The sequence below is a fragment of the Sus scrofa genome, chromosome 2 (assembly GCF_054392235.1).
Source record: "Sus scrofa isolate SSC_HxYL_T2T_F1_AM1 chromosome 2, Sscrofa_HxYL_maternal_Yorkshire_Landrace_v2.0, whole genome shotgun sequence".
Taxonomy (NCBI): Eukaryota; Metazoa; Chordata; class Mammalia; order Artiodactyla; family Suidae; genus Sus; species Sus scrofa.
In genome coordinates, this window is record NC_139384.1 from 114071339 (window position 1) to 114083496 (window position 12158).

Genomic DNA, 12158 nt, shown 5'->3' on the forward strand with positions numbered 1-12158 from the left:
AGACTCAGCTGCATCTCCTCAACTCAAACTGTTGGCAGCTACAGAGCTGCATGGACCCTCACTCAAGGCATTCAGCTGGGATAATTACAGCCCTGACTTTGTTTCCTTGGGGATCACTGCCTTCAGTGCAAGGCTGGCAAAAACTATATATATAGTCATCATCTGGCAAACTGTCTTTTGTCTCTTTGGTGGGGGGGTGGAGGGGCATTGTTTCTAGTCAGAGGCTAAATCCCAGTCCCTTCTCCATCCTGGCCCAAGTTGACATTCTTATAGACTTTGAGGTCTTTAAGTAGTAAGAAGCCAAGCAATACTGATTTCATGTAGTCAGGTGGTTTCTGTTAGAAACATAAAATTTTTCTTTCATAATAAAGTATTGGACACATATATGACTGGGTCACTTGGCTATGCAGCAGAAATTGACAGAACATTATAAATCCACTATAATAGAAAAAAAACTTAAAAAAATAAAGTATTGAACAAGCTCAGAATCACTCTGGTTTATTTTGCAGCCGTGTTTCTTGTTTGAAAATGTGTCATCAGGTATTGAGGTAATCTTTCACTGGAAAATGACAGAAGCACCAGGATTTTTGCTTTGGCTGCTAATAAAAATATTAAATGTGGGTACAGTCATCCCTCAGCATGCCTGGGGTGTTGGTTCTAGGAGCCCCACAATTACCAAAATCCTTGGGTGGTCAAGTCCCTTCTGTGAAGAGGCCTCATACAATGACCACAGCCGGCCTTCCACACTTGCAAGCTTTGCATCACACATTCACCCAACTGCAGGTCATTTGTGATTCAAAGTCAGGTTTGCTTCATTTGTGTTCTACTTCAACAACGTAAGTTTTTCATTATTGCAGTCTTCTGTTTTTATTTTTAGTAAATATTGTTCAAGGCTGGCAAAAACTATCCATTTTTGAAAAACTCTCTCTGTCAGTTACTGATTCAAAATTCTGACAATGTGCTGTTTTAATTTTCTGCTGAAATTGAATGGATTTTTAAAAAGCTATAGAATGCATTTACCTGGTGAATTCCACTGCCTTTCCCTCATATTTTGCCTAGGCCCTTGGTCTTTGTACTATCAGAAACTCCCTTTTTTAATTTACATGTTAAAAATCAAATTATAGATTCTGCCTCCATTTTATTTGAAATTGTACCGAGACATAGCCGTAATTCTGTGAGGTACTTTGAATCTCATCAGGGTTTTAGAGAACTTTTTGAAAAGAAGTGAGAGGCAGAGAAGAGGAAGTGGTTTTTAAGACTGTAAGTTGGCTGGTATTCAGCATGATAGTATCTAACCCAGGACAAAGGCCAAGCTGTTGTTCACAGGAGAAAATTCAACAGCAGGAAGGGAGGAGCTTCAGGAACATGTCATTTGTCAGAAGGCCATTTAGCATTTCCTTTATCCTGAACCTTGCCCACCTGCAAGACAGGCAGCACTAGGAAATAATTTTTAAGGTATCTGAGTACCTGAAATAGTGTCCAATTAGCTTCATGTGCTAATTTTTCAGTTTGCTGCCCTTTTGAAGGGACAGTCTGGAAACAGGTGTAGGGTGGAAGCTGAGCAAGGCTGAAGCAAACAACACAAAGTAAAATTTAAAAAATTGGTGATAATGAGGAACTGGAATAAACTTTGCATAGTACTCGTAAGAAGTCAAGAAAGTATAGCAACATGCAGGTATTTATTGCATCTCATTTGCCTCAAGGGCAGCATTTTATTACAACCTAGCATAATCACAGATTATTGCTAGTAAGGTAACTTTAAAGTTGTAAACTGTTTTCTGCATATTATCTCAAATTGATTCTGAGATAGATAGTAATCCTAGGTAATAATTAGGAAAGTACTATTGCCTCAATGTGGAAATGAGGAAGGTACTTATTTTCAGAAGATGACTTTAAATCCAATTCTCTTGATTCTAGGTCCATTTTGTAAAAAAACTTGGGTCATTAGGATTTAAATCTGTTGAGTGCACCCTAAGGGGATGGAAATATTTGTAATATATATGAGAAAGATTTCCATTAACGTTAGTAAAAGTCTGTGAACATTTCGAAAACAAATGTTTCAACTCTGTGGAGAATTCACTCTAACTCAGTCATGGTCACCTGTTTGTTGAGGTGTGCACAGCACACTGAGAGGGGCTGGAGAGAGGGAGAGGTGTAGTGTTGGGCCCCCAGCTTTCGGGAGTTGATAACTGAAAGAAGGATATGAAGCACAGGCATGTTAGTCTAAGGTGAGGGCCAAGAGAACTGACTAAATGAGTGCCTGTAATGAGGGACTGGACAGGAAGCATGTGTCGCTTCCAAGGTGGCTTCCTGGAGGAGGCATCTGCCTTGCAGTAAGTTTACACAGGGGGCACAGAGAGACATATGACATACAAGGTGGCAGCCACAGTAGAGGTGAGGAAAGGCTGGGCTTATCCAGAAATGGAAAGTTCCCTGAAGCATGGAGCAAGCATAGGGCAATCTGAAAAGAAACAAAAGTATTGAAAAATGTGTTCGTCCATTCAGCAGACATTTTTTGAGGGGCTTTTCTAGACCAGGCTCTGCTCTAGGCTCTGGGCATTAAGAGGGGAACAATACAGGAGTTCCCAGAGTGGCTCAGCGATTAACAAAACCTACCAGGATCCATGAGGTTGCATGTTTGAATCCTGGCCTTAGTGGGTTAAGGATCAGGCATTGCCGTGAGTTGTGGTGTAGGTCACAGATGTGGCTCAGATCCTGCATTGCTGTGGCTGTGGCGTAGGCCAGCAGCTACAGCTCCAATTCGACCCCTACTCTGCGAACCTCCATATGCTATGGGTGTGGCCCTAAAAAGACAAAAAAAAAAAAAAGAGGCGAACAAAGCAGACAAATACCCTGTTTTCAGGGAGCTCATGTTCCAGTGCGGAGACAGATGAAACAAACAAATCAATACATAGAGGAGTTCCCTTTGTGGCTCGGCAGAAACGAATCTGACTGGCATCCATGAGGATGCAGGTTCGATCCCTGGTCTTGCTCAGTGGATTAAGGATCCAGCTTTGCCATGAGCTATGGTGTAGGTCACAGATGAGGCTCAGATCTGGCATTGCTGTGGCCGTAGGCCAACAGCTACAGCTCCGATTTGATCCCTAGCCTGGGAACCTCCATATGCTGTGAGTGTGGCCCTAAAAAAAAAGACCAAAAAAAAAAAATGTATCAAACCACCAGGAACCAGTAAATGCTGAGAAAACAAAAGCAGACTACAGGGATAGACTGGGTGGTGGTAGGAGCGCATTGAAGGAGAGTCTCTGAGCAAGAGACAGAGAAGACGAGGATGAAGGGACATGTGAATTCCCTAAGCAGCAAGCATCCCAAAGCTTGCTCTCTTATCAGGAAATAAAAAGATTAGAAATCTCTTATGGTAAGAAAAAGAAATGTTTTTTAGCCACCCCTGTGGCATGTAGGAAGTTCCCCAGGCCAGGGATTGAACCAAGCCACAGCAGTGACAACACTGAATCCTTAACCTCTAAGGGAAGTCCAAGACATAGTTTTAAACAGTGAATTTTGCAGTCACCCAGACCCTACTCCACTTCCTGATGGCCCCATTTCTTCATCCTCTGTCACCACTTCTGTTCTCACGGGCAGGGGAGAGTTCTGAGAACACACAGACATGGGTCTTGTGACATGGAATGACGAGGTATTTCTTGTCACAGAGCTACCCCCCCCAAAGCTTCTTCACCCCTCCCTTCCCCACTGCAGAAATAGATTTCCAAAAACCTCCAGGTTTTTTAGCCCATGTGCCTCTTCTTTTTCGTGTCCCCTCTCCTCCAGTTACCTGTTTGCATCTGTAACCCCACCTCATGGTACCCCTTTAACTATAGGAAATGCCACTCTGAGGGACCCCATCCAGGCCTGTGCCACTTTCTAGGAGTAAGCTACCTCCTTGTTTTTCCCCCTTCTACTTTAAGTTTTTCATCCAGGTTGAAATCATAAAATGTAGAAAGAAAAAATGATAAAATATAAAAAGGGAAAAAAAATAGTCCAAGACCTAACAGGGATCTAATCATGGCAGCATTTGAATACTGAACCAAAGCATAGACTACAACTAGCAATAATACCCAGCAGGAAAAGGCATGAAAACCAGCATAGGAAGGAGGCCTAAAGACAGCAGGAACCAAGCTCACTATATTTCACTTGAGAACACCACTCATGGGTGCATGGCCCTTTAATGCAACAGGATGTAAACAAAACGCCAGACAGGCTTTGAAAGAGGTCATGGGGCCCATAGGCAGCCAGTGGGCTGCACATGGTCTCCCCACAGGAACTGCCTCTGTGCGTAAACAGAGGAAACCATAGGGAGGAGGTTTTGAGCAGCGAGGTGGCGTGACCAAGCAGTGGTGAAAGCATTAACCTGCTGGCAGGCATCATACAAGTGGCCTGCAAGGGCACGTCTTGAGAAGCAGCAAGACTTGTTTGAAGGCCGTTGCAAGGAGTAAGGAGGATCTGGGCTGCTTTAATGACTGTGGGGAAAAAAAATTTTTTTTAAGTCGGGTAAAATGAGATTAAAAAGGAAGACTCAACAGGACTTGGTAACAAACCCAAGTGGAGCAGAATCAAAAGAGTGATAGGGTCCAATCCTAGACAATGAAGGAGGGCTTGAAGCAGATGAACTTAAAGCAAAAAGCACCCACCTGGGGGAGGAAGACATTGTTTGAGTTGTTAGTAGAACATTCAGGTGAAGACGGTCCATCAGGCTTTTGGAACCAGAGCAGCTGAAACCGGAAAGGAGGGATCAGGAGATAAATGCAGGACAGATGAGGATAAAGGCGAAATCTCTGCCCTTGAACATGTTCTCCAAGGAAAAGAGTAAAGTGGGAAAAGAGCAGAGAACAGAGGTTTTATCTTTGTGGAAGGCCTGTATCCAGGGTGGTAAGGAGGAGGAGGAGGCCCCAAAAGATGGGGAGATATGCAGCTGGAGAACAGCCCCTTTATGCCCAGGAGGTAAGAGGTTACAGAGAAAAGCCAGGGATAATGACCTCTGGTAAAGCCCACAGAAGCTGGCTGGGAGTTTCCTTTTCAAGTAGATGGACAGAGATCAGATTGCATGGTAATATGGACACAGCACAGGGGGGAATTCAAGATCATGTCTTAAAATAACTCAGCATTTAAAAAAACAAACAAACAACAACAACAACAAAAACCCCCTAGGTCTGAGGGCTTTGCATCTGGGAATATGGGAATAGGAAAGATAAAGCAGCAGGGATAGCAGCCTCTGAGATGCTAGAGTCCTAGCCGGCCTTGCCATGGTGTGGCCTTTACTCTGAAACCTGCTTCTCAGCTACATTTATGCAAAGTTCTAAGTCTTACCAGAATAGAAAGTGAAAGCAAAAATAAATTCCCCTCCGTTCAAATCTGCAACCACATGGATTAAGGTAATATTTCTCTTGAATTTCTTTTAAAATCCTTGTTTTTAGTGAGAATAATGACCTGACTTGAATGTATAAAACTTCTGTATTGAGGAGCGCTTGCAATCTCAGGTGAGGATCTGGGGAAGGCGGGCAAATCTGGCGTTACTGTGTTGGAAAGCATGTGCAGTTAAGGACAGGGTTTAAGAAATTTTCTGTTTCACTGACCCACTCTCTTTGGGAGATTCTCTTCGTTTTTTTCCCCCAGATGTTTGTTGCAGATTTCATTGTCTCCAATCCCCAGATATCTTGTTCCCTGCAATAAAGTGCCATGTAAAGGAAGGGTCAATGAGCCGTATTTTAGTCCTGATTCTTCATCAAGCTTTCTGTGTTTGCAACAGTCACTCACCTCCAGGTTTTTTAGCTGGACACTAAGGACTTGTACTAGCCAGCTTTTAAAATTCTTATCAGTTCCAAAGTTAAAGACCACATGAGTAGCTATCAGAGCCTTTCTCCACTCTCACCAAAATACATACCTTCCTTTGGGTGTGTCTGCTACATGTTACGGCAGAACTCCAAAATTTAGGCCAGAGAATGCGAGTTTTAAGAACCACCTAATAATTTAACATTAAATGTTCATTACATGCTTCCTATATGCAAATTGTTGTGCTGTGCCAAATTCTTCACAAGAGTTATTTCACTTAATCCCCCCTGTGTGAGTGTAAATCATTACACTATTTTATATGTGTGGAAACTGATGCTCAAAAAATTAGAAAGAAAATTTGCCTAAGATCATTCTGGTAAGCATGACGGAACTGGTATTAGAATCCAGGCACTATGATTCTCAAGCCTTGGACTTAAGAAATAAGTTAATTTATTTTTCAAACCATCAGAAATGAAAGCCAATGGACCAGTTATGGTTTTATGTATCAGAGGCCCTTGAAACATTGGGATCTGGTAGCAATAATTTAATGCCTGTCTAGAAAAGAGTGGAAAAGTGTTGTTTAGCCATTATTTTCTTCTTTTTCTTTGTTTCTTTAAAAATACTTGTTGATCTGCCTTAATATCACAAATTGAAAAACCGAAGTAACTATTTAGACAACTAATTCTGAGGAATGTGTTAATGATGAAGAAGAAAAGGAAACAAAACTATTCATAGATTTAAACTGTAGTAAGGAGGAGGTAAATAGAGACAGGTGGTAGGGTAGGTGTTAGAATTGAATACCTAAATTAACCACATACATTGTTTGTGCTTATTTTATATGTTTTGTAGTGTTACTTTTCTGAGAAGAAATTCTCTTAGTTTTATTTACAGAGGCAGTGGATTCAGTTTGACTTGTGCTTTCAAGGTAGCCTGAGATGAAGAAGACCAAAGCAATTTTTAAAAAATATTCTAGTTTGAATATTGTAAAGTCATATGTTATTTCCATGGCTTTCGATATATTGGAAATAAACTGAAAGTAAACACATAGCCTGACCAGCATCCTTTATACCAGCAGTCATAGAATAAGGCCATTCAGCTAATGTTATTTATTGAAAGAGGTGAATTTCAATGCCATTAATAATAGTAATATCTGGAGTTCCCATCGCGGCACAGTGGAAACAAATCTGACTAGGAACCAAGAGGTTGTGGGTTCGATCCCTGGCCTCATTCAGTGGGTTGAGGATCCGGCATTGCCGTGAGCTGTGGTGTATGTCACAGATGTGGCTCGGATCTGGCATTGCTGTGGCTGTGGCGTAGGCCGGCAGCTACAGCTCCCATTAGACCCCTGGCCTGGGAACCTCCATATGCCTTGAGTGCAGCCCTTTAAACAAAAACAAAACAAAACAAAAGCTAAAAATAATAGTAATATCTGGTATCCAAAGGATACTGAGTGCTCTTCATGACTTATTAGGACAAAATAGAGATATCTGTGTGGTTTACTCTCAGGTGTCCCCGGTATACTCTTAATATGACATACCTAAATGTTAAAAAAAAATTCAACATGCAATGAATTTATACATCTACCTTCTGTTCATTGCACAGGAATGCAGAGGGGATTCCACAGAGGCAATGACAAGATAGAGTCTTGCATTTGAGCTCTAAGTTTTAAAAATTTTAATAACCAGATGATAGATGATGCTATTTTGTGGATATTTGTTCTGATTCTGACAGAGAGCAGGTTTTCCCCATTCACATACACCCCTTTACTTTTTAAGGTTTAATGTATGAGTTGAGATTTTTTTCATGCTATAAATGTTTTCTTTCTCCTTTCTAGGTTAAATCTATTTATTGAAACATATTGTTTAGAGCCTGTGTAACATAACTGGAGCCAACGCGGTGCTGTGGAGAACCAGAGGATTTAGCCTGGTTATTAACTTGTCTTCTAGAGAATAGATTTAGTGTCCCACTTTTCTGCAATGGTTAATACACATCGAAAATTAATATTGAATATTTACTGCTCAGCAATCATCCTGCCCCAAATATGTACTTGTTCTCAGTTCACAAGCTCATCTAATGATCAGTACAATGAGAACCCTGGGGTTTTTCCAGTAGCCACCAATGGGGAACCATTTCCCTGGCGTGAGCTAAGGCTCCCCACCAAGGTCATTCCCCTCCACTATGACCTTTTTGTCCACCCAAATCTTACCTCCCTGGACTTCGTTGCATCTGAAAAGATTGAAGTCTTGGTCCGAGATACCACCCAATTTATCATCTTGCACAGCCATGGTCTTGAAATCATGAATGCCACTCTTCAGTCAGAGGAAGATCTGAGATACAAGAAATCAGGGGAAAAGCTAACTGTTTTGAGTTACCCTGCTCATCAGCAAATTGCACTACTGGTTCCAGAGAAACTTATGGCTGACCTGAGATACTCTGTGGCTATTGACTTCCAGGCCAAACTAGCTGATGGTTTTGAAGGGTTTTATAAAAGCACGTACAGAACTCTTGGTGGTGAAACAAGGTAAGATGTAGCTCCAGCTCTTCATAGTCATTTGTGATACCTTCCTTGTGGGTTTTGTCTCTTTGCCAGAAGCCTGCTTCAGCAGTCAGTGATGAAAAGCCCAATAAACTGTGGGAAACTCAGGAGAAGAAGCTTTGCCATTCCCAAAGGAAATTGCAGTAAAGATAGGAAGACAAGATGCAGAGGCATAAATGGCTGGAGGGAGAATAACCAGGAGGAAAGATAAAACAAGACAGACAGGTTTATCTGCTGGGGGAAATGATGGTCAGTGTAGAGAGAGTTGAAATAGGGAAGGCCCCTCAAAGGAGGTGAGCCTCAACCTGGGACCAAAAGAAAATGTACATGAGATTTGTGTTGAGAGGGAGGAAGTGAGAGTATATGCATTTCTCAGAAGCAGCATGGCTCAAATGCAGGAGGCAGAAAGAAGTCAGTTTGGAGAATTGAGAAATATAGTCTATTTGATCAGCTCATGTTTGAGCACATGCCATGTGCCAGACTCTGTTCCAGGCACTGAATGCATAGTGGTAAGATTACAAACTGGGGAGTGGTCAGGGCTATTCTTGCCCAGGAGGAAGTGCATTTAAACTGAGACCTGAATTTTTTTTTTTAAAGGAGACAATCTTGAGGACATCTAAGAGCACAGTGCCCCTGGAACGGCATCAGCAAGTGTAAAGCCTGTGAGGCAGGAGACATTGAGAGACACAGGCCAGCACAGCTTTGGGAGAGTGAGCGAGGGAGAGGATAAAGTAGAACGGTGTCAGATCAGGTAGAGACTTAGAGCCTCTTATAAGTAGTTTAGTCTCTTACTTAGAGGCAATGGGAAGTCACTGGAAAATCCTAATGCGATGTATGCTTTATAAAGATCAAGGATACATTGGTGGTACATTTTAGAGAGAAAAAAGGGAAGCAGAGGTGTCTTGTAAGAGGTCATTGCAATTGTTCAGACAAGAAAGATCTGGTGACTTGGACCAGGCTGGTCATGGAGTGAAGTGATTGAACTTGGCATGTGTTTGGAAAACAGAATTTGCTGACATGTTGGTTATGTAAGGTGAGTGAAAGAGGCATCAAGGAGGCTTCACAGAGTGGATGCTTTGGTTGTCCAGGGCCAGGGTCCATCTCAGAGCAAAGGAGAGTCTGGTTTTAGTGATGTCCTACCTTTTATCAGTTGTATTCAATTTCTAGTTTGAGAAACCTGAATATAATGGTTTTACCATGCAGGGGTTATTTTTCTCAGGCAACAAGAATCCCAGAAGTAGGGCAGCTCAGATTTGCTACAGGAAGTCAAGACACAGGCTCCTATCTTTCTTCTCAGCCATCCTTAGTATGTACTTTCCCCCAATACAAGATGATTTCTGTACCTCTAGGCATCAAGCCCACACTCCAGGCAGGTAAAAGAGGGAAATGGGGAGTAAAAAAGTAAAATGCAAAAAGAAACATTCCAGCTGAATCTGATCCCTTTTACCAAACTTTCTCCCCCTATGACTTCAACTAGGCCAGAATGATTCATGTGCCCACCAAGTCACAAGAGAGCTAGAAAGGTGATTCTTTTATCCAGACACACTGCCTTCCTGAACAAAATAAGGATTCCACTGGAACTGAGGAAGGGGAGTGGTAGACTGTGATAGGCGACATTTTTTTTTTTTTTTTTTTAGGGCTATATCCGCAGCATATGGAGGTTCCCAAGCTAGGGCTTGAATCAGAGCTGCAGCTGCTGCCCTACACCACAGCCACAGCAATGCTGGATCCGAGCCACATCTGCAGCCTACACACAGCTCTCGGCAATGCCAGACCCTTAACCCACTGAGCAAGGCCAGGGATCAAACCCAAATCCTCCTGGATCCTAGTCAGGTTCATTAACCACTGAGCCATGAAGGGAACTCCAGTGGTAGGCGACTTTAGCAGTGCAGTGTGTACTGTACAGCTTCTCTCCCTTCCCCACCTCAGGTGCTCTCTGCCCTGTGGGGCTCACGAGCCCACCCCACAACCCCCAGCAGTCCCCTGAGGATAGCCCTTCCCCAGGCTCCCCTCCCCTCCTTGCAGCCTCATTCAGAAGCCTGTTCTCAGGTCCTGCACAGTATTGGATTAGAAACTTATCAACTTCTCACTGAGGCACCACATGACCAGTAATGGTTTCTTTCCTTTTTTTTTTCCCTTTCATTTTTTTCAAGTGACAAAATCTCCACCTTAAAGAAATACATTTTGGAGTTCCTGTCATGGCGCAGTGGTTAATGAATCCGACTAGGAACCATGAGATTGCGGGTTCGGTCCCTGGCCTTGCTCAGTGGGTTAAGGATCTGGCATTGCCGTGAGCTGTGGTGTAGGTTGCAGACGTGGCTCGGATCCCGCATTGCTATGGCTCTGGCGTAGGCTGGTGGCTACAGCTCCAATTCGACCCCTAGCCTGGGAACCTCCACATGCCGCGGGAGCGGCCCAAGAAATAGCAAAAAAAAAAAAAAGAAAGAAAGAAATACATTTTAAGGATATAATTTGAGGCAGCAAGGGAGACCAGAGGGATGAGGATTTTGTAGAGTAGGATGTGGAAAGCAACCCTTTCCAACGTGCCTCCCATAATTAACTGTAGGCTATTTCCAACTCTTAAGATGAATCAGTCAGCTCTCTTCATACTCAGTCATCTAGTAGGTCTTAACATGTAGGATGATTTGCAGGACAGTGTCGACAGAATCTTATGATTCTCTCTTTCTTTTTCACACACACACACACACACACACACACACACACACACACCAACACCAACCTAAAATATAAAAATAATTCAGTCAACAACAGTCCTTTGAGAAGCAGGAAGTCACTCCTTTGCATGCAGTGCTAAAATTAATTGTATAAATAGCCAAGAAAGTCCTAACGTTTAGCAAGACTTACTATGACTAAAATTTCACATTAGTAAAAATTTTTTGAGGCACTTGGGATTCCTTTACATTGGTAGGACCTGTTGGACCCACATCCAGGTGATTCCCAAGGCCCCCCCAAAAATCACCTAGACCCCCAGCCTCCCTTTTCCAGCTTGTTTTATGGAAACAGAGTAAACTTAGGCCTTTGCCCCCTTCTGGCTCTTCTTACCCTTTATCAGTCCCTTGAACTTTTCTGTTGTGTCCTCCTTCTCCAATCAAAATATACTTCCAGACTTTATACTTCTAAATTAAAGCTTGAAAGTCTAAAGAATAAATCTGAAACTATGCCATTTCAAGCATTATCAAGGTGATGGAAAGTAGGGATTTGGTATAGTCTGAAGGCTGGAGCTGCTTTGCTGGCAAGCAGAAAGTGCTAGAAGTGTCTGGAGGCCTAGGACCCAGGAAGATCCTTAGCAGGCTACATGATGATAAAGGAATATGAAAACCCAGCTTCGTGCCTCCAGGAGGGGAAAACTTGAAAGTATAGTTTCCACCCCGGGGCTCCCTGGGGATGAGGCTGAAGCTGGGGTCTGACCTGGCTTCTTCCTCTTCTCTATCCTGCTTCCCTCACTTCCTTACCTGTTTCTCTTGGCAGCCTGTTCTTATACATCAGGATCTGCTTCCTGGGAACACAACCTAAGACCTCATTCATGTCACAAGTACTCAAATGTCAGATTGAGGCCTGCTCAATCTACTAATTTCCTAGTTAACTTTGAAGTTAAATTGGGCCTGCATCTCCCAGCTAAGGATCCTGGCAACGTCCCTAAACTGCTCTGGGCCTCAATATCTTTATCTTCCATGAGTATGAACATGGTCATGGAAATGAGAATATCTAGCACCATGCACTATTCATGACTGGCAGCTACTAAACAAAATTTTACTCTCATTTTTTCTCATTTTCTTTAGGGTCTGGATTCACTAAGATTACAGTTTGAGAAACATAT

General features: G+C 42.7%; 2 protein-coding genes across 3 annotated transcripts in view; one reads left to right on the forward strand and one right to left on the reverse strand.

Moving 5' to 3' along the window:
* The window catches only part of ERAP1 (endoplasmic reticulum aminopeptidase 1), a 132988-nt gene extending 127970 nt beyond the window's left edge, over nucleotides 1-5018 (reverse strand). The window contains exon 1 of the mRNA XM_085014102.1: nucleotides 4647-5018. The gene's annotated coding sequence lies outside the window, so the exon portion shown is untranslated. The remainder of the gene's footprint in view (nucleotides 1-4646) is intronic.
* ERAP2 (endoplasmic reticulum aminopeptidase 2) overlaps nucleotides 4331-12158 on the forward strand; it is a 51481-nt gene continuing 43653 nt past the window's right edge. The window contains exons 1-3 of one of the 2 annotated variants that reach the window (XM_085014106.1): nucleotides 4331-4447; nucleotides 5430-5492; nucleotides 7619-8305. In XM_085014106.1, coding sequence (XP_084870232.1) covers nucleotides 7761-8305 — 545 coding nt within the window. In that variant the 5' untranslated portion in view covers nucleotides 4331-4447; nucleotides 5430-5492; nucleotides 7619-7760. Of the gene's footprint in view, nucleotides 5388-5429; nucleotides 5493-7618; nucleotides 8306-12158 lie in introns of both variants that reach the window. The other variant, XM_085014105.1, reaches the window with a different exon arrangement.